The sequence below is a fragment of the Camelina sativa genome, chromosome 7 (genome assembly GCF_030686135.1).
Source record: "Camelina sativa cultivar CO46 ecotype springtype chromosome 7, ASM3068613v1".
Lineage (NCBI taxonomy): Eukaryota > Viridiplantae > Streptophyta > Magnoliopsida > Brassicales > Brassicaceae > Camelina > Camelina sativa.
Window position 1 is genome coordinate 20,619,486 of NC_141886.1, and position 26,513 is coordinate 20,645,998.

Below are 26,513 nucleotides of genomic sequence, written 5' to 3' on the forward strand. Positions count from 1 at the left end.
TTCATAATACAAATGAGTAGAAAGCTTGATTTATCAAACATTCAAACTTAAAAAACCTTTATTTGGTTTATTACGGTTCTTTATTTTAAAGATTTTTAAAAAGTTAAATATTATAAATATTTAAAAAATTTTAAAAGTTAAATATTATATATATTTATATTTTATAAAAAGTATAAATATTATAAATATTTATATTTTTATTGAATGTTAAACTTTATAAAATGTTAAAAATATTAAAAATATTTAAACGTTTATGAAGTTTCAAATATTATAAATATTTAAACTTTATAAGAAGTTTAAATATTATAAATATTTCAACTTTTAAAAAAAGTTAGAACACCTTTAAAATATTAATAATATATTTAAATTTTTACGAAACTTCAAATATGAGAAATACTCAACCGTTTTAAAAATTCCAAGTATTATAAATATTTAAACTTTATAAGAAGCGTCAATCTTATAAAATGTGAATGGTTACAGCTTTAATAAATAACATATCAACTCAATCTAATATTTAAAATAAAAAACAATAAATATGAAAAATTAAGATTATATAGTGCGAGTTAAAATATCTCGGGACGAATTTTGTTGAAATTTATATAAATTTAAAATATTATTAATTTGCTGTTAAACGGGTAAAACATCATTTCATTATTTTGTTAAAACTATCGGTATCTGAGAATAAACATATCTAATTAAATTGATTAATAAATGTTATGCAAAAAATAAATTATATTGCAGTATTATATGGTTTAAACTTTAAACCATAAAATTTTTAATTACATAATTATAACATATTTAACCAACAAATACAATTTATAAATTAAATGTTTTAGTTATAAATAATTGGATTAGCGGTGTATTGCGGGTCCTAATCTAGTATATAAATAAATTAGGATCCGCACAATGTGCGGGTTTTAAAATTAGTTAAAAAAATTATATATGTTTTTTTGTAAGTTAATTATATTTTCCAAAAATAAAAAATAAATATTTTTATTTAGTGAGAAGTTTTTACTTTAATACACTAATTTATAATTTATATTTTAAATTTATTTTTACAATTCTTACAATAACCTAAAACTAAATTATCGACCACCAAAATGTTTTTCAAACATTAACCATTACGAATATTATTATTGTCAAATTTAAAAACTTTCAACAACTTATTCATAAAATGTTTAACATGCAATTAACATGTCGAAACGTCATCTTATTAGCATCCACGTACAATTGTACTCTATGTTTTTATCACTAATAATGTGTTCTTACATAAATATTTTATTGTTAAAATACGCTTTTTATCACCACCTCTAAAATGTATTTGTGAACAAATTAAACAAATTTTTGTTTCTTTACTTTCACTTTGACATAGTTTCTTTTTACCACTAAAATTTGTAGTGACAATATGTTTAACCACTAAAACTGTTTACTCAAAAAATATTTTGGATAAAACAATGAGAAAAAATATATACACGATTACAATGAGTTTATGACCAACCCAATAAAATTTGAGAAATTAAAAGACAGTTAAAACATAAAAATTTATAACCACGATGATATAAGAGTCTTAGATAATCTATAGATATAAAATATAAACTAAAATAAAAATTCTAAAAATACTACAACATAAGACTTCAAAATATTTATTTTAAAAGAATAAATAAATAAATAAATATCTTACATATCTTTAACTGACAAATAAAAAAGAAACTCAAAATAATATAGAAAAACTTCTTTTAAAATATCACGAATTTCTAATTAAAAAATCAAATTTACTAAATAATATAACTAAAATCTAAAAATACTACAACATAATTAAATTAAAATATTAAAAAAGAAGAAATAAACAAATATTGATAGTACGTAGATTCGTCATTCAAAATTGTATAAGAAAAATAGAATAAAAGTCTTTACCATCGTCTAAGTTGCGAAGTTGTAATTTGGGAACCCTGTATTTTGGTAAACTATGTTAGACAATGAACATCAATGGAAATTTTAAAATAATATGTTGTCTATCATTCATAGATGTGAAAATAGTGAGATAGGTGGACGTAGTCGAAGATATATGTGTAGCAGTATATAATTATTGTACTTACACAATGATTTAGTTAGTCTATCCATATATGAAGCGTAATTAAATCCAACCTTATATGAGGTTCATTTGTAAATGTCTTTTCGATCATAGCAATCTGATCATCACTCATGATACCCCGTTTTCTTTTGTTAGCAAGGTTTTCTGATATCTCATGGTTTTTATTTGTTTTTTTGTTGTTCATAATTTTCTAGCGTACTTATGGTTTTGATTTGATGTAGGATACCACTTAAAAGTTAATATACATTTTTATATAATATGACATATGCTCTATTTACTGACTTTGAAAGGTAAATATTTCCTTTTTGTTTTTGGATTAGTTTTTTTGTTTGGCAAATATTTTTTTAACTTTTTTTTTCTAGCGATTAACTTAGACATATGTCAAAATCTAAGATCGTTAATTTGACACATGTCTCGATCATATTAACTAGTATTATGGACACGTCTCTATATATTATCGATACAATTGACACGTGTCACACTCTCGTTAATGAGTAACTTTGACATCAAGTTTTATATGTAACTTGATAAGGACCTGCTGGATGTGCGGATTTAAAGTTATGTAAATAAAATAAAATTTAATATAAATATATTAAAATTTATTGTACATTATTTATAATTTTTTTTTTTGCTATATACACTGTTTTATATCCATATACAAATCTTTTATGTATGTTACCACTAAAAGTATTTTTTTTTTTACATCAAGGTATATTGTATGTTAAATATATTATTTACCACCACCTAGAAAATGTCTATATGAACAAATTAAGCCAACTATTATATATCTCTTTACTTTCACTTTTGCATAGTTTCTTTAATCACTAAAATTGTTGGCTCAAAAAACATTTTGAATAAAAAATAAATTACATCACAATAGTGTATGACTAACCATAGAGAGAACCTTGATTCTGCCCTCCTCCCTTATAAAGAGAACCTTGCGTCCAACCTCCTCCACCATAGAGAGAACCTTCGCTCTGCCTTCCTCCCTTGGGGAGATAACCTTGCGTCCAACCTCTCCCACCTTTCATCCCTTGGGGAGATAACCTTGCGTCCAACTTCCTCCACCATAGAGAGAATCTCGGCTCTGCCCTCTTCCTGTGTGGAGAGAACATATTCACGTCTTTTAGCTATCTCAAAGTGGCTTGCTCCAATAACCAATGAAATGAGAGACCCTTTTCCAACGTCACAAAATCTTTTGATAGTAAGTAATGTTAAATTTCCCAATATATTTATGGAAGTTTCTTTGACACAGCATGATGTAGCTTTTGTCTTCAAGCTCCTATGGATTATCAACAACGATTTATGTTTTCCAATCTATCTATGTTTGTTGTAGGCTTGTGTTTGACTAGCCTTTTTTTATCCAACCATTAGGTTGATGACCTTCTCCTCTTTATCTCCTTTTGAGATTGAACGAACGGTAACAATTATGTTTGCACAAAAAAAAAGGTCTATGACCAACCAATCAAGGTTGAGAAATTAGAAGAAAATTAATTTGACATAATTAATGAAATAATATAAAATTATAAGCACGGTAATATATGAATCTCAAATAATTCAAAGATGAAAATATAAATTAAATAAAACAATTTAAAACTACTACAATAAATTTTAAAATACAGTAATAGAAAAAGAAGATGCATATATTAATCTTCCATTTTTTTGGGTCAACATATTAATCTTACATATTCCAAACTGAAAAAAATAGAAAGTTGGAGTATATTTTGGTTTAAAAAAATAAGGAAAATTTGTCTTCCCATTAAAAAATTTTAACCAATAGAACAAAGTTGAAAGCAATATTTTTGAATAAATTATTTTGTTAGATGAATAATATAAGACGATCTATGTATATATAGAAGTGAGTATTTACAGGTTTTAGAATTAAATATTTTCTGTATATTTTTCTTAATCCCTAATCTATTTAATGAGAAAATTTATTCCAATGAGCTCATTGTTTTTTTAAAAATTTCTTGCTTCCCACTTTCTTGTAAGAAGTACTATCGTTCGATGATAAGAACACTTTCTGTTTAGTTGATCTAGTGTTATATAATCTCTGTTGTTATCTTGCATTTGTGTATTCATCTTTTTTTTTATGCTACATGTCCTGCAAATTAATAAAAATAATAATAACACTGTGAGAAATTTGTTAATCCCAAAAACTTTATTTATTATGCATAAGAAACTTTGTTAACACTTCAAAGTCAACGAATGCATAGTATTTGTTATGAAATTGAGAAACAAAACAAAATTCTAAGAAACGACGACGAAAACATGTGGTAATATCTAGGAATCTTTTAATATAGTTGCTTCGATTAGACAACAAACAAATTGCCTTCGAGGCTTGTTCAAGAACAATGATGTGTCAAACAAAAGGTTAATAAAAAACAAAGAAGAAAATTTTACTAAGAAAAACAAAGCTAGTCGAAATTATTTTGTTTGGTGAAAAATATGTCAACATCTCTTTGCTTATATAAAGGGGTGTATTTACAATCATTTTCGTTTTAGGATTAACAAAGTTTTTTAAAATACAGTAAGATTACAATTATCTTATGTGTTTTACCAAACTTGAAAACTGTGATTTATGATTGTTAAATTAACATGTGTCACGATCTGATGAGTTACTAACTTTGATATGTGATTTCTGATCGTTAAAATTGACACGTGTCACGATCTGATGCATTACTAACTTGGATATTTAATCGTTAAAACTGACACATGTCACGATTTGATGAGTTTTTAAATTTGATCTATGATCGTTAAAACTAACACGTGTCACGATCTTGTGAGTTACTAACTTTGAGAACCAAGCTTTATATAATAAGATAAGATGTTTTATATTGTAAACGCCTAAACCGTCTAAAAACGCCTAAACCCCAACTAAGCGTTCTAAGCGCTAGGCGTTGGGTCACCGCTCACATACTACCTAGCGTTTTCTTGAACATTGATTTAAACATATTGATATCCCACATTAAATACAAATATACAAAATTTTGTGAACATTTTTAATGCTATGTCGCTACAGCGGGTTGTCCAAGTGCATCACGTGTCATAATAGAATTTCCAACAACGTCAAGAATGCTTAGATGGTGAAACGGTTAAACTCGACAATAAATATCTGTTCACTAATTCCAGTTACATATTTTTTTAAAACCTCATATGTTATTTTCAGATGTTAATTTTGAGATGCAACTTCAGCTTCATATTCTAAAAAAAACATAGTGTATTTTAAATATGTTTTTTTTGCGCCAAAGTTTTGGGTTAAAAGCATTTGATAAAATTGATAAAATCTCAAGCTTGTTTTATATTTTACCTTTTTATCATGTTATAGAATTGTAGCTTTAGTTGATAATATGTCTTATGAGATATGCTACATAAATAACATGTCACTTTTTGTAACAACGTACATATAAAAGTCTGAATCCAATAACCCAAATTTGTTAAAATTTTAAATGATTCTTTTGCAAATCACAAACTAATAACATTAAACTTTAGCCGTGTTTAAAGTTTAATCATAATGTTATGTAGAATCTTGATCTAATAACAACTGATTCTACATAACATTTAATATCTTTAAAGCTCTATTCAAATCTCAAACCAATATTTAATTATAGTCCTATGTTTCTAATTTTATGATATATGCTTGCACGCCAATAAAATATAATATAGTATAACGAGGAATTGCAGTGTATAACCAAAAAACTTTATAATTTAATCACTATCTATTCTAACTACATAAAGCTCATATTGTGTATATTTTATATAATAACGACAAAACTAACCCTTACCATTATTCCCTACTAACACTACCACCATCCCTATCCTCTCATCACCGCCGGCGACCACCACCACCGGTCAACTCCAGTGACCACCACCACTGGCCAACTCCGGCGATCACCATTTATGGCTAACTCCGACAAACACCACCGACCAACTCCGACAACCACCACCGGCCAACTCCGGCAACCACCATTTTCGGCCAACTCCGGCAACCACACCACCGGTCAACTCCAGCAACCACCATCTCCGGCCAACTCCGACAGCCATTAACCCCCGCCTCTGGCCACCTCCTTCGGTCAATTACGGCAGCCACCACCTCCGACCAATTACTGCGGCCACCATCTCCGGCCACCTCCTTTGACAGTCGACACCACCAACCACCACTATCAAACACTAATATAGTAATTTTCTCTACCCTTAATCCTATTTTTCTATTTTTTTCAAATAACCTGCTATATTTTTAGGGGGTGGTATTGGATTCTAATTTATGAAGATTTCAACAAAATCATTAAAAATGAATAAGTGAAACATTGTTAAAGATTTCTAGAGAGTTTTGTTGATTATTTTTCTAAAATCTTGTAAAGTCCTCCAAACAATCCCTGTATTTTTATGATACTTTCTAAAGAAATTAGCAGAAATAACCCAAAAAAAATCTTTAATTAAATGACTAATTATACTAATCATTACCCTATAATATACTATGTATTTTCTATAATATTGACAATTTTGTCCAATGTACATAGTTAACAGTTACCCACTCTTCCTCACGTGCTCTCTCTCCCCCCGCCCCCTATATATATATATACACACACATATATTTTCTCCTCTCCCCATTTTTCTGCTTTATTCTTCTTATTTTTAATTCCACTTTCATTTATTCGTTTATATATAACAAAAACTTTTGTTAATTTATATGTTAGTATATTGTTTTTAACTCCCCGCATTTTATTTCGTTGCTTAGGTTGCTTATGTTATGTTTTTTAAGGTATAATATTTTTTTCTTTTGGTAGTTTACTCGGTTTGGGTTGTCTATGTTATGTCCTTTAGGATATAGTATTTTTTCGGTGTACGTTTAATTTGGTCGTTTGAGTTGCCTATATTATATTCTCTAGGGTATATAATTTTTTTGGTATACATAAAATTCGATCGATTAGATTGTTTATATTTTATCTCTTACGGTTATCGTCACACACCATCACCATCATACCAACACTACTATCCTACCTCCACCATCACGATCACCACCATCTTTGCAACTACCACCAGGATCATTGTAGCCACCACCATGTCATATAACCACCACACTGTCATTACCACTATTATAAAATTATTTTATTAAATAGATTTCATTCTATACTATTTAGTTTTGTTCTATACTATATAGTTTAAGTTTTAAATGAACACTATTCCTTTTTAATTATTTCTTGTCTGATTTTAAAAATTCAAATCATGTTATATAAAAAAAATCTATGGTTTTTTTAAAACTATTGCAAGATTTATTTAGTTACTTTTATAAGATTAAATTAGGATTTAAAATCATGATGGGTAAAACTAATTTTGTTATGACATCAGCACACCTTCTTTCTTCTCCCTTGCGCGCTGTCCTTCACTGCTACCCTCTTTGGTCATTGTACATTGGTCAATGGTTACTCACTTAATTTACTTTATTAGATGGCTATATTTTTCGTTCCTTTTTTGTTTTGGTCATCACACAAATTCACCATACTTTTTATGACTTTATTTTGTAAAGAATGTGTCTAAAATAATGAACCAATAACATAATAATTGAACTCATTAAAAATCCTAGATTCTTTTGTTTTAATTGAATAAGATAAAACTTTTAATGACTTTATAAAAGTCTGAATCTAATAACTCAAATTTGTTAAGATTTTAAATAACTTTTTACAAATCACTGTTATGAATATATTGTATTATGTGGATGTTCATTATCGGCCCATTAGTGTAAATTCTAAATCCTAAAGTTGTATCCGTATATATATGTTATATCCTATGAGATAGATTAATACAAGACTACAATTCCCTAAATCTTTTGTTATAACACGTTATCGCTCTAAACCATAGTCGTTTAAGAAAAAAAATCGTTAATCCTCGATGCCGTCTCCATATTCTAATCTCCGCTCTTTCTACCTTTGTTTTCGAACAAGATAAGTAATTTTGTTCTTTATCGATGGGCTCATATGTTATTTTTGTTTATTTGCCTTTGATCTGACACATGGCTTATAATTGTACTCATGCTTAGTTTATCGCTGAGGTCCATCTGCTAGTTAATAATTATCAATATGACTTCCTCTTAGTTGAACATGTCGTAGATGTGCACCATGGTTGTTAACGTACTATACCACATCATGTTTATATTGATTTGATCGTTTATTGCTTCAACTTATCATCTCAATTTTTAATAATTATAACTCGTCAAACATGTGAATTATTTGTTTACCCACGGCTGGTCATGTTTTATCACATGCTTATTGTTTAATGTTTAATCTCGTCCAACTGATATAATACTTTGTAATGTTTCATTGCTGACTTGTATATATGCCTCAACTGATCGAGTATCTGATATAATCATGTTTGATTACCGATAAGTGGCCCAATATAATATTTGCTTAATGCTTTATTGTTTGATTTTATGAAGCGCTGGTTTAAGTTTGGTTCGGTAATTAGTGCGAATTGATACATGTTATATTATTCATCACACGCGATCTCAGTTGCTTTATTATTAAGCGTTATAGTTTAAAATCATACTCATGTTTGATTTTTATTTTATTTTTTGTTTAGTTGCTTGGAGACATGATCTCTGTTTTAGATCTCTTGATGATGTCATCTTCGATTTTTCCGGTGTGCATCTTCGCCTTTAAAGCCGCCGTAGCACACGGTTTCAATTTTCCATCGAGATAAGTATTATTTTTTCTATTTTATAGATTAGCAAATAAATAAGTATGATATGCTTTATTAGCTAGTGTCTTATAAAAAACCTATATTCATTGATAACTGATTAACACACACACATATATATATATATATATAAATGATTTTATGAAACGTTTTAGATTTTATAATAAAATCTTTAAAAGAAAAAAAAAGAAAAAAACCAACATTTGAAAAAAAAAATATACATATATAAGATATGACGCTTGATATTTATTTAGCATTCATTTATATGATTGTTTATAATATTTGTGATTTACTTTATTTGTTTAATCACAAATTTAAATATAATTAAATTAGATATAATATCATGATGAAATATTTAAAATCTTATCATCCAATCTTATTTGGTGAATTAATTGACCAACGAGAACCTAATATAAAGGCATGATATTTTTGAGATATTAAATAATGAGTAATTTATTTATAAAATATGTTGTTTGATCATATTTTCTTGGTATCACTTATTTGAGGAGGTTTAAGTCCAAGTATATGACCATAAAAATTCACTTATTCTTTAAAATAATCTAAAGAAAGTAAATGACTAAAAGTGTATAAGAGAATATATACAAATAACTTAATTCCACGTATAACCAAGATTATAATAGAAGATAATATCATTGTTGGAAATATATTAGAGAAAATATATTCTACTTGTCACAAAATATTATTGTCATGCAAGACACAATATAGTGAAAAATATTTTTTGAAAATATTATAATCTCTTTTTTTGTGACTGTGTAAAATTATGAGATGTTGATGTAAATCACATCCTATTGGCTTGGTCTATTCATTGAACTGAATATGACTTTATGCAAAGAAAAAGCAAAATGTCACATCAATAATAATAAAATTGCTATAAAAGTGGTTATAAATGTGGGTATTATATATATATATATATATATATATATATAAGGTCGCGGTTAAGTCGACTAGTATCTCCACTATAAGTGAATAATAAGTACATGAGGTACTTATCTCATCTAAATATGATGATGATGAAAGAAGTTAGTGTGAGACAATTTCCACTATCCTACTACAATAATAAGTAGTAGAAAAGGTATTGAATATTCTTGAAGAGTATATATACTACTGCCTATAGGAACATAATTTGATAATTATTTGTTATAATCTCCCAATTAGTCTCAAAGTTAAAAGAGTCTAAGATATAATATATTACCCAATTTGAGAATGTTATTGATTACAAAGTGGAATTCAAATCGAGATTGATAGACATGAAATGTCATCATCTCGAGGGGGAGAATTCATGAATCCCACATACAGAGGTGATGGAACAAATATAAGATTATGTTCATATCCAAAATGAGTTTAATCACTCATATGAAAAAGCAAATCTTGAGGATTTGAAAAGTAATCATGTTGAGACAATATGCGAAGAAAATACTTTTAAATCATAAGTATTACCCAAGGCAATAAAAGTATTTTAGAGATTACATGCATTATCTAGAAGATAATATGCTTTGTGAAAAATCTCACTGTTTGGCATGACCGGTTAAGCCATTCCGGTTCAGTAGTGATGCGAAAGAATAATCAGAAATTTCTGAAAAGATTCATTGGAGAACCTAAAGAGTTTTCCTAGTGTTATGTGTGTTGCTTTACAAAGCAAGCCAAGATTCTATGGCTTTCACCGACCTAATGAATTTGGATAGTGTCAATTTTCTGGTACGTATACAAAGAGATATTGTGGACTGATCATCCACCATATATTCGAGTTTGCAAGAGTATTTGGTTAATTGACAATGGTGGTGAAACCAGACTATTTGATTGACATAAATGACTCTATATGTCAAGTAATTTGCATCATGCCAACGAATAATCATGAGTACTCTCCATTACAATTGGTTTGGGTCAAGAACCAGATTTATTCCATCTAAATGTGTTATACATGCTGGTTGCTCCACCACAGTTATATAAGATGGAATTTGAAAGAATGTTGGAAATATGTTGGATATAAATCTCTCTTGATGATTGAATATCTTAAGATGCAGTTGCTGTTGTTTACGTGAGTTAATCTTTCCAACATGAGGGGGAGAAAATAAACACCTGGTAAAGAAATATATAGTAAAAAATTATCTTGATCCTCGTACTAAGAAATGTGCGATAGAAAGTAAAAAGATAATTTATTGGCAAAGTTTGCAAAGATGCTAAAAGCATGCAAGAGCCATTTTCTGACCTTGAGTGAAAAAGTCACATATACCAGTTGTGCTCCAATTAATGTCCTAGATGGATAAGATCAACTGCTAGTAAGTCTAAAGATCGCATGAAGTGTGATAGACTTATGGTTCCAAATATAAGCATCCTCGGTAAAGAAAATGAGCATAAATTAATATGGCACCAAGGAAGCAAAGAGTTATGAAAAATCTCTAGAAGAGATCTAGAGACTTAGACATGAGTAAGAAAGAGATACAGGTACCTGAGAATCATAATGAAAAGAAATCTCAACAAGTTGTGTCATGTCTAGAACGAAAGGGAACCAAAAAGCAAATCGACGTCGTAGATATGTTTGCATGCAATATTGCAGTTGATGATGTTATGGATCAAAATCGAGGATCATAAACCGCGGTTTATAGAAAGTTTTATTGAAAAGTGTACACAAAGAATGATTGGTTAATCATTGAAATAAGAAACTATGAAATAGTTCAAATCTCTTAAAGAAATAATATTTGGATTTGTAGTCCTTACACTTGAAAGTGTAAAAATGAGTGGGATATAATGGGATATTTATGAGAAATAAAGTACATGTAGTAGTACAATGATTCTCATAAATAATTAATATTTATTATGAGAAATGCACTCTATTTTGGTGGAAGCAACTATTCTAGATCCCTTATGAGTATGATAATAAGAGTAAGACTTGATTCAGTCTATTGATAAGTTTTCAAACTGTCAGAAGTTTCCCTTAAAGTGATCATATTGCTAGAAGCAATAATTTATAGTTCTCGAGAACATTGTAAAAGCGAGAAAAAGTCTTGATGATTTTTGACACCTTTGAGGAGAAAATGGTGAAAGTTTATCTCTATGAGAGAATCATGAGTGTAGATCATTATTATGATCTTAGAGATCTCATAATGGGTTGAAAATAGATCGGGAACAAGCTAAGAGAAGATCTTAGAGTTGTGTAAATCCGAGATTGAACACTGACTATAATTGTGTTCAAGAAATATTTTCAAGAAAGTTTGAGGATGTAGGCATTTGTTGAACCTCGTTAAAAGAAAATTATATGTGTCTCTTGTCTCTTCAGCACTTACAAGTGGTTCTTGTTAAAAGAAATGTACAAGAACAAGTGCGAATATGTTGATAATGAAAATATTATCTGATCTCCGGTACATATTTCACATACTAAGGAATATATAGAGAAATGATCAATGATGAAATATTACTCCTGAAAGATGGAGAAACCGGATTGTATAAGATCAGATCTTTTATGAAATTTCTTGAGGTTATAAATTTAACATATGATGAATGAGATGTTATCTCAAGATGCTTACATCATCTTACATAGAAAAATGGTCTTGAAGTACCATACTAAGAAGACGAGTTGAAAGAGAAAGTTTTACAAGGAGATTATGAATAACTCCTATGTATAAGATGATTGTTTGGAAGATTGTATGTAAAAGAATATTTGGGCTTAAGTTCAAATAGATCTTATATATGAAAGGGGTTCAAATGACTTGAATTTCAATGACCCAATAGAATATATGATGATCATATGAGTTTGTACCTGAAAGCGTTGTTTATAACAGTTCAGTAAAGATGATATATATTATCATAATACATAACCTGAAGATGATGCTTTCAGGGGGAGAAATATGATTATGTGCGTGCTTGTACTCTTTTTCCCTTATCATGGTTATTATCCCATTGGGTTTTTGCATGAAAGGTTTTTAACGAGACAACAAAGAACACACGAAAGATAAACACCTGGAAAAGAATATTATGATTCCAATGGTGAAAGACTATCTTCTTCAAAGTCTTTAACATACATTGATGAGATCGTGAGAGACGAAAATAATGATCAAGATGAGTCATTTAAGAGACCAATATTCTGCAGAAGAATGCTGATGTACGGTGATATACATGCCCTACAAATTTGTTAAAGTGAAGATTTGGTGAACCATTTACCAAGGCGTTTCCAATCACTACTTTCAAGAAGCTACTTCATCATATTGGTTCGGTCATCTCGAAGATTTCAAGTGATGTACTCAAGAGGGGGAGTAAAAGCGTGCTGCACTCTTTTTCCCTTAACCATGGTTTTTCCCATTGGATTTTCCTGGTAAGGTTTTTAACGAGGCAGCATTTTATATGCCCATTTGGGACTATATTTTTATAATGGTCATCGAAGGGGGAGTGTTATGAATATATTGTATTATGTAGATGCCCATTATCGGCCAATTAGTGTAAACCCTAAATCCTAAAGTTATATCACTATATATATGTTATATTCTATGGGATAGATTAATACAAGAGTACAATTCCCTAAACCTCTTGTTATAACAATCACAAACTAATAACATAAACTTTAACTGAGTTTTACAAAATCTTGATCCAATAACAACAGATTCTACATAACATTTAAAATCTTTAAAACTTTATTCAAATCTCAAACTCATAACCCCACTTAATTAAATGATTGAATTTGGTTATTGGGCAAATTTACCCTAGTATAATCCTGTGTTCTAATTTTATTTAAAATTTAAACCGCCATCTATAATATCTTATTACTTTTATTTTCTTAATCGATTAATGTTATATCATACCCTATATTTATATCACATAAAACACAGTAGTAAATTGCGCTTTCTAAATTATATCGTCTCTGATGACATATGTTGATCATCATTTTGTGCATTATACAATCGTTTTTTGTCGTTGTTATTAGAATTCAAATCTATAAAATGCATATTGATCTCATTCTAAATATCACATACTTAATGAATTTAATATGTTATAATATCATATACTTAATGAATTTGATATGTTATTTAATTAATATACGGATGAACTTTTAAGGGACATATCACTATTCATGCATTTGGAATATAAATCTTGTGGATGACTCCAAGTTGCTGGAGCTCAGTTCTACTAGGATTTACCTGGATCACATCCCAAAGGGTAAAGTAATTTCAATGTGTTTTGGCTTCGTTTTTTTTATTTTAATTTGGTAATCTCATTTTGTTAAATAGCAATAAGTAATTAAGTATATAAATATTAATTAAATAACATATCAAATTCATTAAGTATATGATATTTTGAATGAGATCAATATGCATTTTACAGCTTTGAATTCTAATAAGACGATCTGTTTACCATTTTTTTATTTTTCAGAATTTCTAACTTTTAGTCTAGGCCGAATTTTGAACCGAACCAAAGTTTACCGAATATACTGAAATATGGCAAAATATATTGGAAAATAGAAGTTAACCTAACAAACCAAACTAAATGTGGTTTCAGTTTCAGTTTGGAACCATAGTTTTTACATGAACCGAACCAAAAATCATGACTTCAAAACTGAACCAAACCAAACCAAAGTTTAAATTCGATTTTTTCAGCTATATTTTCTTATGAATTTTCAAACCGAATCAGACCAACATTACCTATTTCTGAGGCCTAATTGGAAAACGAGCATACTGTATGAGGTAAAAAAAAAATCTTAACATATTTAATTTTTAATAATCAAGATTAACTTAGTTTTATTTTTCTTTTAAAAAAACGATATTTCTTGCTAAAAACTAGACCATAATTTTTCTGATTTTTGTAAACAAAATTTAAAGCTTTTATTTATTTATTTGCATGTCCAGTTATTTTTTCCACCAGAGAACATATGTAGTACCTAAATGATGAAAAGGAAATATTAGCATCAAGATTTAACATCCTTAAACCCTAATTTATACTATCCTTAACATCAAGTAGTTGGGATTTGATTTGATGTTTCTACCAAATTAACATTTTTTACTGGTTTATAAACATTTTTATTTCCATGCAAAATTGTAAATACCTAATTTGTTTTGTTTTATTTTGATATTTAATATTTTGTTGATCAAAAAAAAAAAAAATTGATATTTAATATAAATATTTGATTTGGGCCAAAGACTTAAAAACAAATATCTAAAAACCGTGACTTCTTCTTCCTTGAAATTTCCTTGTCGATCCCTACTGTACCCGTATTCCAAAGTCTCTTCCTTTAATCTTTTTTTTTTTTTGTTTTCTCCCCGACGAAACAGATTCAATTTCAGAATTCAAAATTCAAGATTTCATCTAAAGTTTGGAGATTTCTCTTGAGATTATGGTGAAATCGGCGGCGGCAGACGACGGTGGTGGTGGTGGGTCTTCTTCAGTTGCGCCGTTCTTGAGAAAATGTTACGAGATGGTTGATGATTCTTCTACTGATTCTATAATCTCGTGGAGTACTAGTGCTGATAACAGCTTTGTTATCTTGGACACGACCGTCTTCTCTGTTCAACTCTTGCCTAAGTACTTTAAACACAGCAATTTCTCTAGCTTTATCCGTCAACTCAACATCTATGTTAGTCTCTTTCTCCTCTCACTCTTCACTCTTTTATTTTACAATTTGGCTCTTTTCAAGATTGATGTGATTACTTGCTGTTGTTGTGTTGAGCAAAGTTTCAGTTCTTTGTAATCCTCTGCTTCTATAACGTGTGGATAGGTTTTAGTAGAGCAAATTGATTTGTAAAGAGTGTCAATCTCGTAGTTAGATGATGGAACTTGGTATAAGAAGCATGATGAAATATGTTTTTGTTCTAGTACTAGTCATTATCTTGAAGACTCTATGTAAAGATTAGCTCATTTGGAGACGTGTGACTGATTCTTGGGTTTTTGTTTTCCAGGGTTTTAAAAAAGTTGATGCAGATCGTTGGGAGTTTGCGAATGACGGGTTTGTGAAAGGTCAAAAGGATTTACTGAAGAATGTTATCAGGAGGAAGAATGTTCAAAGTAACGAACAGAGCAAACAGGAGAGCAAAAGTACAACAAATGATGGTCAGGGAAAGCTTAAGAAGAGTGGATTGTGGAAGGAAGTTGATATTTTGAAAGGCGATAAGCAGGTGTTGGCTCAAGAGTTGATCAAAGTTAGGCAGTACCAGGAGATCACAGATACTAAGATGTTAAACTTAAAAGACAGAGTTCAAGGCATGGAAGAGAGTCAACAGGAGATGCTTTCGTTTTTGGTAATGGTTATGAAGAATCCAAGTCTACTAGTCCAGTTGCTTCAGCCAAAGGAGAAAAACAGTTGGCGAAAGGCAGGGGAAGGTGCAACGATTGTTGAAGAAGTGACTGATGAAGGAGACTCAAACTCGTATGGTCTTCCTTTAGTCGCATACCAGCCACCATCAGACAACGGAACATCGAAGTCAAGCTCGAACGACCTGAATGATTTCTTGAGAATCGCTGATATGATGAAGTTTTGCCTAGATGAAAACCACGTGCCATTGATCATACCTGATCTATACGATGATGGAGCATGGGAAAAGCTTTTGTTGCTGAGCCCTTCAAAGAAGAAGACAAAGAAGCAGCAGGAGAACAGTTTGAAGAAAGGAAAAGATGACGATACATTGGAGGAGATGGAATCAGACAAGAGCCGTCTGCTGGAGCTGATATCAGAAGAGATGGAGAAATCAGATGACTTTGAATATGGACAGCTTACTCCAGAAAGGTCTAGGAATCTTGATATTATGACTGAGCAGATGAGCTTACTTGCTTCTAATGAATAGCTCCTCCACCTGCATTGCTGCAATGAACCAGAAGCTGGAGTTTTTGAACATATCAGCCTCAACCTTTTGTTATGTAACTTTTTGAAGTAGGCTCTGGATATATTATTATTATCACCGGAGCAAATCGCCAAATCCTCAAAGATGCTTATAGCTTAAGGCGTCTTACTACAAAAACATGGTTGAGACTTTTTTTGTTTGGCAAATAATATATGACAGACGACTTTACAAGTAACATTTTATAATTGAAACTCGATTTTTTCTCGGTCATTGTTTAAGCGGTTAAAATCAACACGTGTCAGAATCTAATTGGCCTGCTTTGTCAGAGTCGATTAATCGCGTTACGACGGATGTCAATCATGTAAACGCCGTTTTGGAAAACAGCGTTTTGTGTCTCGACATACACAATCACCTTCCTTCCTCCTCTGTCTCTATGGTTTTTTTCGGTTTCCTAAAAATCCAAAATTTTGTGTCTTTTTAGGTTTCTTTTTTTTGTTTTTTAATGTTTTAGCTTCGTTTCTTCATTGTTCTTTCATCCTTGTGTAATCCAAAATGACGATTAGATCCTCCAAGAGGAACCTGTCATTTGAGATTCTCAGCCAAAGCAGCTCCTTTGAGAATGGTGATGATGGTGGTGGTGATGATGATACACTTCATTCATCAATTCGCCGATCTAGCTCAGATCCGATTACCCGAAACGAAGCTGTTGAATCACCAAAACGAAAGAGATCGAAGAAGAAGACGAAGAAGAAGAAGAACAAAGTCGAGACTATTCCAGAGAATGGAGATTCTCATTCAACAACGATCGTGGAAGGTTCAAGTAATGATTTTGGAGAGACTACAACGATGTTTGAGAACAGATTGAGTTACTATGGTGTTGGTGGTAGTAGTAGTGGTGGTGGCTGCGCTGTGACGCTATTAGATGGGCAAACTGTACATCACAATGGGTTCAATTTTGGTGAGTTGAGACAGAGGAATGTTAATGGGAGTATTGATGGGAGTAACGATGAGCGGTGGAGTGATACTATGAGTAAGTTATATATGGAGGAGACTAGTGCGGAGCTAAGCTCTTCTTCTGAGAACCCACCGTTTCAAGAAGTGCAGCATCAGTTTCCAAGAAGTGAGATCAATGGGAGTGTTGTGAGGAGGTTAGATACTGAAGCTTCTTTGGATTGGAAACAGCTTGTGGCTGATGATCCTGATTGTAAAGTTCCCAACTTTTGTATATATTTCTCTCTTTTTAACTTGGTTTGCACTATAGATTTATCTGTGTGATAATGTCTAGTATCTGCTTGTCATTAGATCTTTCTGCTGAGACGAGGTCACCTATGGCTTACTTTGTGGAGGAAATTTATGGTGGGATATCATTGCGGAGTACAACGACTCCTGGGAATGATATCGAACGAGAAAGGATATATGATACCATATTTCGCTTGCCTTGGCGATGTGAAGTGGTAAAACTGGCGATTCCCTTCTCTTACAGAATGAACATTCGTAGTTTAGCTAGGTGTGTTGGTTGTGTATCTCTGTTGATAAGTTTGTATGAGTGACAATGGAAATCCACCTGTTATGTAGTTGTGAAGGGGGCTACTTTAATTAGAGTTCAGTGTATATGTATATGTATGCTTCTGTTTTTTGGGATTTACACAGAGGTTTTTCACATTGTAAAGAATTTTAATGCAGCTTATAGATACTGGCTTTTTTGTCTGCGTCAACTCATTTCTGTCATTGTTGACAGTCATGCCAATACGAGTCCTGCTGATATTCTGGGATGCTTTTAAGACAAGGTGAGTCGTTTTTTAGATTCTTCGTTGACATTAACACACTTAATATTGCTCTAAGACTTTATCACCACATTGTGCATCTTTGAAGAAAGTGGAGTATGCCTTGATCATACTTTTCTCTATACACATGATTCTGCTTTTCCCGTTGTGAGGACGTAACTTTATGATATTTGTGGCAGGCAATTCAGGAGGCCCTCTTCATCGGAGCTGTCTGATCTTGCTTGTTTTCTAGTTTTGGCTTCTGGTACCATTCTTCTCGGGAGAACAGGTGCATTACAAATCTCTTGACTTGCTTAAGCTTGTAATATATTTTATGTTTAATCTGTGAAAACATCTGAAGTGGTATAAAGAGTTTCATAGGCGTCACTTAATCTGTTAATTGTTAGATGGATAAGCTCAGTGCTTCTTTTATAAGAATGGATTTGTCTTTTAATCTCATCAAAGTGATGAGAAAATGGACTTTCAGATGTTTCTTTTTTTTTGCTTATCTTGACTCTTTTTTATTTTTCCGCAGATATCAGCCTTATTTACCACATGATTCGTGGTCAAAGTACTATAAAACTATATGTGGTTTATAATATCTTAGAGGTAATGTGAACTCCCTTTTAGATTGTGTTTCCTGCTCTAAATGTTCTTGTTCATTTCACTTTTCTTCCTTGTATCTCTAACATGATTTAGTTGGTAATATTTGTGCTTTCACTGCACACTTTTCTGTCCAGTTTTTACTTTCTACTAAACCAACTGGTATTAACATAAAAATTGTGTTTCAGATATTTGATAGACTTTGTCAAAGTTTCTGTGGAGATGTATTTGGGGCCCTATTTAGTTCTGCAAAGGGAGTGGCGATTTCCCCTCCTGAGAAACTGAGATTTTCGACTTGGAGATTTGTTTCTGACCTAGCATTAACTATGGCTGCCTCAAATATCCTTACAATGTGATTGCTAGTTTTAATTTCTGTTAGCTACTTCCAGATCTATATTTCTGTTGTCTCCTTAACTGTGTTCACTTCTCCATTCATTCGTTTTATTAGCTCAGGCAATTACGTTGTCAACGTGTATTGTTGCTCACAACAATGCCTTGTTGGCTCTCCTGGTGTCAAATAACTTTGCTGAGATCAAAAGCAGTGTCTTTAAGCGTTTCAGCAAGGACAACATTCATGGTCTAGTATATGCGGGTAAAGCTTTTACTCCATCCTCTTTTGTAGAATTTTGTGTTTTGAATACTAGCTCTCCTGTTGCTCTAATCATTCGCTTAGTTCTTATAATTTTTGAATCACCTTTCAAGACGAGGTCTGATTGAGACTGTAATTGCAGCTATTACCTTTGGTTTCTGATTGGTATGTTCTGGTTTCCCTTATAATATCTCTACCAGATTCAATAGAGAGATTCCACATAGCAGCCTTCTTGGTGTCTGTTTTGGCTCAAAATATTCTCGAATCTGAAGGTCCATGGTTTGGAAACTTTATCTACGTAAGTCCATATTATTTTTTCAGTAGTTTTAAAATTTTGTACAATCCTCTTTTCAGATTTGCCTAAAAGTAATTTTACTTGCAGAATGCTACGACGGTCTTCTTCTGTGAGATGATGATAGACATCATCAAGCATTCGTTTCTTGCCAAGTTCAATGACATCAAACCTATAGCGTACTCTGAGTTTCTTCAAGCTCTCTGCGAGCAGGTATTAATGATAAAGTTACATTGCTGCGTTGGGTGTTCTGTCTTACATCCACTAATCCTTGTCTTCTTTTGTCAGACTTTGAACATTCGCCCGGAAGATAGAAAGACAAATCTCACCTTCGTTCCCCTTGCACCCGCTTGTGTGGTATATATATTTCTCTTTCCCTTTTGACATAAATACACATTGTGACAAGTAAAAAGAAAAAAGGAAGAAGCGTGGAATGATTTGAGTGAGTGTATTTGGGCCTCAGGTGATCCGGGTACTGACTCCAGTATACGCAGCACACTTGCCGTACAGTCCTCTCCCATGGAGAATGTTGTGGATGGTCGTCTTATTTATCATAACATATATAATGCTGACAAGCCTCAAAGTTCTCATAGGGATGGGACTAAGGAAACATGCAGCTTGGTACATTAATAGATGCCGAAGAAGAAACTCATCCCATCTACACAATGATTAGGCCCGCCCTTACTTGAAAGACAACAAAAAAAAAAAACACAACATGTAATGAAGAAGCATCTCATGAGCGGATGAAGTTTGAAGGAAACAAAAAAATGGAACCGATCCAGTTCACAACTTTTGGTTGGGATCAATCTCTGTGATCTCATCCATCATACACACATGGTCCCTTAATATTATTCAGATGAAGCGATTTTGTTGTGGGTTTAGAGATACATATATATGTACAAAAGAAAGAGACCTCATGGATCAATTTTGATCACAAAGACAAATAGCCAAAATACACTTTTTGTACTCTTTCTTCTTCATTTTTTTGTTTTTGTTCACAGACCATAAATATAGTCAATATTTTCAAAAACTTTGTTCACATGACAAAAAAAAAAAAAAAAAAAAAAACGTAATAAATAATTTGTCACTGTTGAGAGAGACTCAAAAGGACTTTGAATATTGAAAAATCCCTAATTCTTCTATTCTCGCGATTTCTTCTTCAGAGAATCTCATTTTCAACAATGTCGGTAACGGTAAGCAGTCTCGATTCTATCTTTTGTGTGTTCTTAGATTCTCCTTCGTCGCTATTTTTTAGATCTAATTTTAGAATATGGGAGTTTCATTGCTTTTGCTACTGAGAACTGAAGATATCTTGCTAAGATTTTGTGATTTTGATTTTGTGAAGTTTGAGATCTCTCTCTCTCTCTCTTTACTGTGTTGGTGTTATTATGAACAAAAAAAAAGCAAAAGGTTAAAACTTTATGAAATCTACAGTTTCCAGATCCTACTTTTTGAATCCTATTGATCTCACTTTACATTACAGGATGTTTTCATTGATTCGGATCAAACTCATCACAACATTCTAATGGATTCACAGTCAACTGTCTCCGGTGTAAGAACACCAACCACATTTCTTCACTGTGTTGTCATTGCCACAAAGGCTTTTTTTTTTATTGATTTCGTTTTTTGGGTACTTTTTTTGGTTGTTTGTTGCAGGTGAAAACTGTCAAGATTAGCAATGTCTCACTTGTTGTTTCTAAGAAAGATATCAAAGAGTTCTTTTCTTTCTCTGGTGACATTCAATACGTCGAGATCCGCAGGTTCTGTAAAGATCTTGTTCTTTATCTCATTGTTTTTAAAAAGATGACTCTTTTGCCTATGTCTAATGTTCTTTCTTTTTTTATCACAGTGAGACACAAGAATCTCAGGTTGCTTACGTTACTTTTAAGGATCCACAAGGTGCAGAAACTGCAATGCTCTTAACGGTATTTTCTTATTATACCTTTTGCTTTTGCCCTTATGCATCATTTTGGAGTGGGTATATATTTAATGTGTCTTATATTTCCTCCAGGGAGCTGTCATTGCAGATCATCGTGTTAGTATTACTCCTGCTGTGAACTACGAGCTGCCACCTGAAGCCCTTGCACTTGAATCGGTAGACAACTCTTTTGCGTTTTTTATTGATTGATTACTCTACGAGTTTTATTAATCTTGTCTTCTGCTTTGGGAGCAGGAACATTCGTTTAACGGTTTCTCTGTCAAGAAAGCTGAAGATGTGGTGAACATCATGGTGGGAAGGGGTTATGCTCTTGGAAAAGATGCCATGGAGAAAGCCAAAGCATTTGACGACAGACACAATTTGATCTCAAACGCTTCAGCTACCATTGCCTCTCTTGACGATAAGATGGGTCTGAGCGAGAAGCTAAGCATTGGAACAACTGTGGTGAATGAGAAATTGAGAGATATCGACGAGCGTTATCAAGTGAGGGAGATTACCAAATCTGCTTTAGCAGCTGCTGAAGAGACGGCTATGAGCGCAAGAACGGCTTTAATGGCAAACCCTTATGTGTCAAGTGGAGCTTCGTGGTTTTCAAACGCGTTTGGTGCAGTTACAAAAGCGGTTAAAGAGAGAACTGAGAATGGAGGAGAAGGAAGAAAGGAGATCGTCCAACTTGATCCTTCTTCACCTAAAGATCCTGCTGTTGTTCCTGTTAAGCTCGGCTGATGCAGATCTCAACGAATCAAGTTTTTCAATTTGCATCTCAACTAAATTCTTTTGATAGGTTTGCTGTTCATAGATATATATATGCTTTCAATTACTAAAGAAAAGATAAAAAGACAAAAACCGTATAAGGTGTTGTTGTTACATTCAGACAGCATTTGTCCTCTCTCAAAAGAGATTATTAACACATCCAAGAAAAAGAAAAGTAATGACTTGCAGGACAATTAGAAATTGGTCTCAGTTACTGAGTTGAAGAAACTTTTGAGCCATTGGATGCTTAGCTTGCGAAAGCTCACTCGGTTTAAGAACTTCAACAATCTCACCATCAACAACAAGGCAAACAACATCAGCAACTTTCTGAATCTGCTTGATACTATGAGAAACAATCACAGTCGTAATCCCTCTCTGCTTCTTCAGTCTCACTATAACATCCTCAATGTTCTCTGTCGATATCGGATCCAAAGCGCTTGTTGGTTCATCCAACAACAACACCTCAGGCTCGTTGGCTAGAGTCCTTGCAAGTGCTACTCGTTGAGCTTGACCCACAGATAACTCTGCACCAGTCTTCTTGGCAAAGGAAGCATCAAGATCAGCAAGACTTAACAGCTTATAAACCTCTTCGTCATTTAACTTCTCCCCTCTCAAATTCGGACCATATCTCACATTATCCGCAACAGTCCCTGTGACCAAACCAGACATCAACAAAAACCTACGGAAACTATTAAACTAATCTAATTCCAAAATCTTGATATTACCTTGAAAGAGAACAGGAAGCTGAAAAAGCATTCCAACTCTACGACGAAGAGTGATAACATCAACCTTGGTTATATCTTCACCATCCAAGAAAACAGTTGACTCCGGTGGTTCCCAAAGACGATTCAGAGATCTCAAAAAAGTTGACTTCCCACTTCCACTAGGTCCAATCACACCAACGATCATACCTTTCGGTATATCAATACTGACTCCTTTCAAGATCCGAGATCCATCATCGGCGACTCGGGTCAGATCATGTACACGAATCTTTGGTTCTTCTGAACCGGACGACACAACAACGTCCACAAGATGTTCTTGTAACCCATCGGACTCGTTAGACCAAAGTGATGGCATTATCGCCTTTAAAGTTTTCAACTTTTTTGATCAAAAAGACTTTGTGTCCGTATGAGACGCACCACCACAACAGGTTCCAAAGATTAGGAATCAGTCTATTGATGTAGACATTTTAATATTCTTTCACCACTCACGTTATATGGCCTATCTAAGACTTCTTGTTTTGTTTTTTTTTTTTTTTTTTTAACTCAAACTTTAAGGAATCTTCTCAGGATTAAGTCTTCAATTCAGGTCTCCAATTTGTTTCAGCAAACCAGAGAAGATACACTTCAGACAAAATTGAAACTTTTCAAACTATAGTAACAGAGATGTGAATTAATAAATGTCCAAAGAGGAGGCGAAGAGATGTGAAGAAGTATATCAGGTGAGAGTGCTCTGGGAACTCTGCAGCAACAGGTAGATCTCACAATATCATTTGATGAAAATGGTAAAGTTATTCATTCATAAATCCGTTTACTTGGTTCTATATCTCAAAGCAAAACTCACCAATACACAAAGTAATCATTCAAGCAAGCACACAGTAAGCAGAATCAACTACAATGAATAGTATACATCAGAATCATTGGTTGCTATTCCCATTTGGAAGTTGAGAAATGAACCAGTTAATCATTCATAAATAACTCAAACCACAAGATTGTAGTATCACTCTGACAATATGTAAGTTCATGACTTTGTAGCCATAACAACACTTTTCAAATCTTGGACCACCTCAAGCCTATCTTTAGTACTAATGCATTTTGAGGAGAGAGTAAATCTCTGCAAACGATTTGTGTTCTTTATAATAATGTATTTGGCCACTTCTCTATCTCCTCCTTTCGTTTCCATTTGTAGCCTTCCACATGAATGTCTCAAGAAGAAGCAGCATACAACATTCAAGAACATTCTTTGGTTGATTTCATTCTCCACTAGCCAAGACATTGTTCGTTCATCCAACCTATGTCCTGACACAAACAACAAACATTCAGGAAAACACAATGTATATTATTAGATTAGGCATTGCTTACATGAGCTTGAGGACTTGCAATTTAGGAGAAGTATATATGCACCATTAGGGGAAGTATATATGCGCCATTAGTTAACTATGCTGAGTTTACTTGTAATAATATATATATAGTAGTAGTAGTAGATAGGGCAAAACACACTAGTAGATCATGTGCTCTTAACGTCTCTCGCTCATTTTTCGTTGGATCCGATTAAATTACACAAGGATATATATGGTGGAAACGAGGCTGCAGAGTAGCAGGCGAAGAGATGATGTCACGGAGGAGAAGACGAGAGTGCCCTGCAATTTTTTGCGAATTCTCCAGCAACAGCAGGTAACATATATTTGCCGTTAACAAGAAATCTACTTTCTAGGGTTTTGTAGTTTCGTTGGAATTAGGTCTGGCAAAATCACAAAAACTCGATTCTTATTAGGTTACGAAACCTGCTCAGGTATATATGCCTTGTGTACTACATTTCTGGTTCATTCAGGTCTCATATGAACTTTGAATGTTCTTCATTCATATATATATATTTTAGTTTTCAGGAGAATGAGTGGTTTAGACGACGATGTGAGTTACACTGAGCTCGGGGCACTTAAAAGTCGTCTCAAAGATGTCAGGGTCATTGTGGTGGACAAAACGGTGAAGAAACTTGTTCACTAAGGGGTGGTGTGGGAAGAATGAATTTACTTCCTTCTTCTATTATTGTAAAATGCTAGTAATTCTCAAAACCTATCTTGTATGACTATATATTCCAGAACAAGATAAAGCTAGAAGAAGATGTAAGGCTGCTCAAAGCCTCAAACAGGTAAAAAGGTTTTTTTTTTTTTTTTTTTCTTTTCTAGGCTTCTTAAGCTTTCCCCCTGCATTTAGTTACTTGACATAAATCGCAAACCCTATGATTCTTGCAGAAGAAGGAAGCAGAGGATGGTACAAGGAGAGGAGTTTCGGCTCCCTCTGTTAACAGGTAATATCTTGAATCCTTTTTATCTTTCAGACTCTGTGAGAGATCTTTTTTTACAATCTTACGTTATGATATCTTGCTTTTTATTTTATTCTATATCACTTAAACCAACCTGACTGATGAATAACTACAGCTCTGAAGAAAAAAAGACAGAAGGAGGAAGCACAAGTGCGTGTATTATTATACTCTCTATTCAGGTCCTCTCTCTTCTTCTTGCCTCAGAGATTGTGTATTTAACAATACTTTTGTTTTTTGCAGCTGAGAATGGAGAGGGAATTCGAGAAACGAAAATCTGAACCCTTGCAGAGCAAGTTCGAGAGATTGTGGCTTTTCAACGAGTAATAATAATTACTCATTAGAGCATATTTACTACATCTTATTGCTCTGAAAATTAAAACTCTATGCTTTTTCAACTATTGGGGTTTATTTTCTTTGGTCACCTTCACAAGAGAATGAATGGTAGAGAGATTGAGAGTATGACTTCCTACGAGGACCTAAGCGGACTTGTGTAGAATCCAAAAACAGAACACAAGTGTTTAATAAGAATAACTAGGCTTGGGCAAAAAAACCGGATCCGAAAACCCGAACCGGAACCGACCCAAAATATGGACCCGAATTTGAACCCGGAACCGGTAGAATATTCTATTGGATCCTAATCTCCTAAACCCGAAGAATCGGAATCGAACCCGGAACCGAACCGAGAACCGAATGGGTACCCGACAAACCCGAAATAAAATAATATACATAAAATACTTGTTATATTTTTTTTATTTATAACATAGTTATTCAAAGTTACAACTTAAAATTCAAAAATATTAGTTCTTCCTAGATCAAAATACTCAAAATAACCAAAATTATATTGAAATGTTTAGCTATATATTTTTAAAAAATTAACCAATTTTTAAAAAAATTAATTTTAAAAATTTTATTTTAATATTTAACATTAAAATTTATGGGTAATCGGGTAAAATTCAGGTTATCGGGTTA

At 32.4% G+C, this 26,513-nt stretch overlaps 5 protein-coding genes across 9 annotated transcripts; 4 read left to right on the forward strand and 1 right to left on the reverse strand.

Moving 5' to 3' along the window:
• Window positions 1-14,926: 14,926 nt before the first annotated feature.
• LOC104704728 (heat stress transcription factor A-8) lies at window positions 14,927-16,798 on the forward strand. Its single transcript, XM_087458983.1, has 2 exons — window positions 14,927-15,362; window positions 15,685-16,798. The coding sequence occupies exons 1-2, from the start codon at window positions 15,123-15,125 to the stop codon at window positions 16,564-16,566; spliced, it is 1,122 nt and encodes a 373-aa protein (XP_087315109.1). The 5' UTR covers window positions 14,927-15,122; the 3' UTR covers window positions 16,567-16,798.
• Window positions 16,799-16,926: 128 nt separating this feature from the next.
• On the forward strand, window positions 16,927-20,776 carry LOC104701428 (protein POLLEN DEFECTIVE IN GUIDANCE 1). 2 transcript variants are annotated; one of them, XM_010417115.3, is made up of 11 exons: window positions 16,927-17,767; window positions 17,866-18,017; window positions 18,247-18,350; window positions 18,527-18,615; window positions 18,862-18,935; window positions 19,118-19,268; window positions 19,354-19,521; window positions 19,719-19,816; window positions 19,901-20,023; window positions 20,099-20,167; window positions 20,274-20,776. In XM_010417115.3, the coding sequence occupies exons 1-11, from the start codon at window positions 17,116-17,118 to the stop codon at window positions 20,481-20,483; spliced, it is 1,890 nt and encodes a 629-aa protein (XP_010415417.2). In that variant the 5' UTR covers window positions 16,927-17,115; the 3' UTR covers window positions 20,484-20,776. The 2 variants fall into 2 exon arrangements, with proteins under 2 accessions (XP_010415417.2, XP_087315108.1); XM_087458982.1 differs by having other exon boundaries at window positions 16,950-17,767; window positions 18,302-18,350.
• LOC104701430 (binding partner of ACD11 1) lies at window positions 20,767-22,677 on the forward strand. Of its 2 annotated transcripts, none has more exons than XM_010417117.3 (6): window positions 20,767-21,003; window positions 21,294-21,362; window positions 21,467-21,570; window positions 21,660-21,735; window positions 21,822-21,905; window positions 21,984-22,677. In XM_010417117.3, the coding sequence occupies exons 1-6, from the start codon at window positions 20,992-20,994 to the stop codon at window positions 22,473-22,475; spliced, it is 837 nt and encodes a 278-aa protein (XP_010415419.1). In that variant the 5' UTR covers window positions 20,767-20,991; the 3' UTR covers window positions 22,476-22,677. The 2 variants fall into 2 exon arrangements, with proteins under 2 accessions (XP_010415419.1, XP_019083241.1); XM_019227696.2 differs by having other exon boundaries at window positions 20,845-21,003; window positions 21,981-22,677.
• LOC104701429 (ABC transporter I family member 17) lies at window positions 22,542-23,744 on the reverse strand. The gene is made up of 2 exons (XM_010417116.2): window positions 23,228-23,744; window positions 22,542-23,152 (listed from the first exon to the last, which is right to left on the reverse strand). Exons 1-2 carry the CDS (start codon window positions 23,577-23,579, stop codon window positions 22,710-22,712), a joined length of 795 nt encoding a protein of 264 aa, XP_010415418.1. The 5' UTR covers window positions 23,580-23,744; the 3' UTR covers window positions 22,542-22,709.
• Window positions 23,745-23,836: 92 nt separating this feature from the next.
• LOC104701431 (uncharacterized) lies at window positions 23,837-25,957 on the forward strand. Of its 3 annotated transcripts, XM_087458985.1 has the most exons (7): window positions 23,837-23,975; window positions 24,787-24,895; window positions 25,108-25,204; window positions 25,321-25,370; window positions 25,474-25,529; window positions 25,660-25,694; window positions 25,785-25,957. In XM_087458985.1, exons 2-7 carry the CDS (start codon window positions 24,831-24,833, stop codon window positions 25,866-25,868), a joined length of 387 nt encoding a protein of 128 aa, XP_087315111.1. In that variant the 5' UTR covers window positions 23,837-23,975; window positions 24,787-24,830; the 3' UTR covers window positions 25,869-25,957. The 3 variants fall into 3 exon arrangements, 1 of the variants encoding a protein (XP_087315111.1); XR_015562170.1 differs by lacking the exons at window positions 25,321-25,370; window positions 25,474-25,529; window positions 25,660-25,694; window positions 25,785-25,957 and having other exon boundaries at window positions 23,959-23,975; window positions 25,101-25,238; XR_015562169.1 differs by lacking the exons at window positions 23,837-23,975; window positions 25,321-25,370; window positions 25,474-25,529; window positions 25,660-25,694; window positions 25,785-25,957 and having other exon boundaries at window positions 24,757-24,895; window positions 25,101-25,238.
• Window positions 25,958-26,513: the final 556 nt, after the last annotated feature.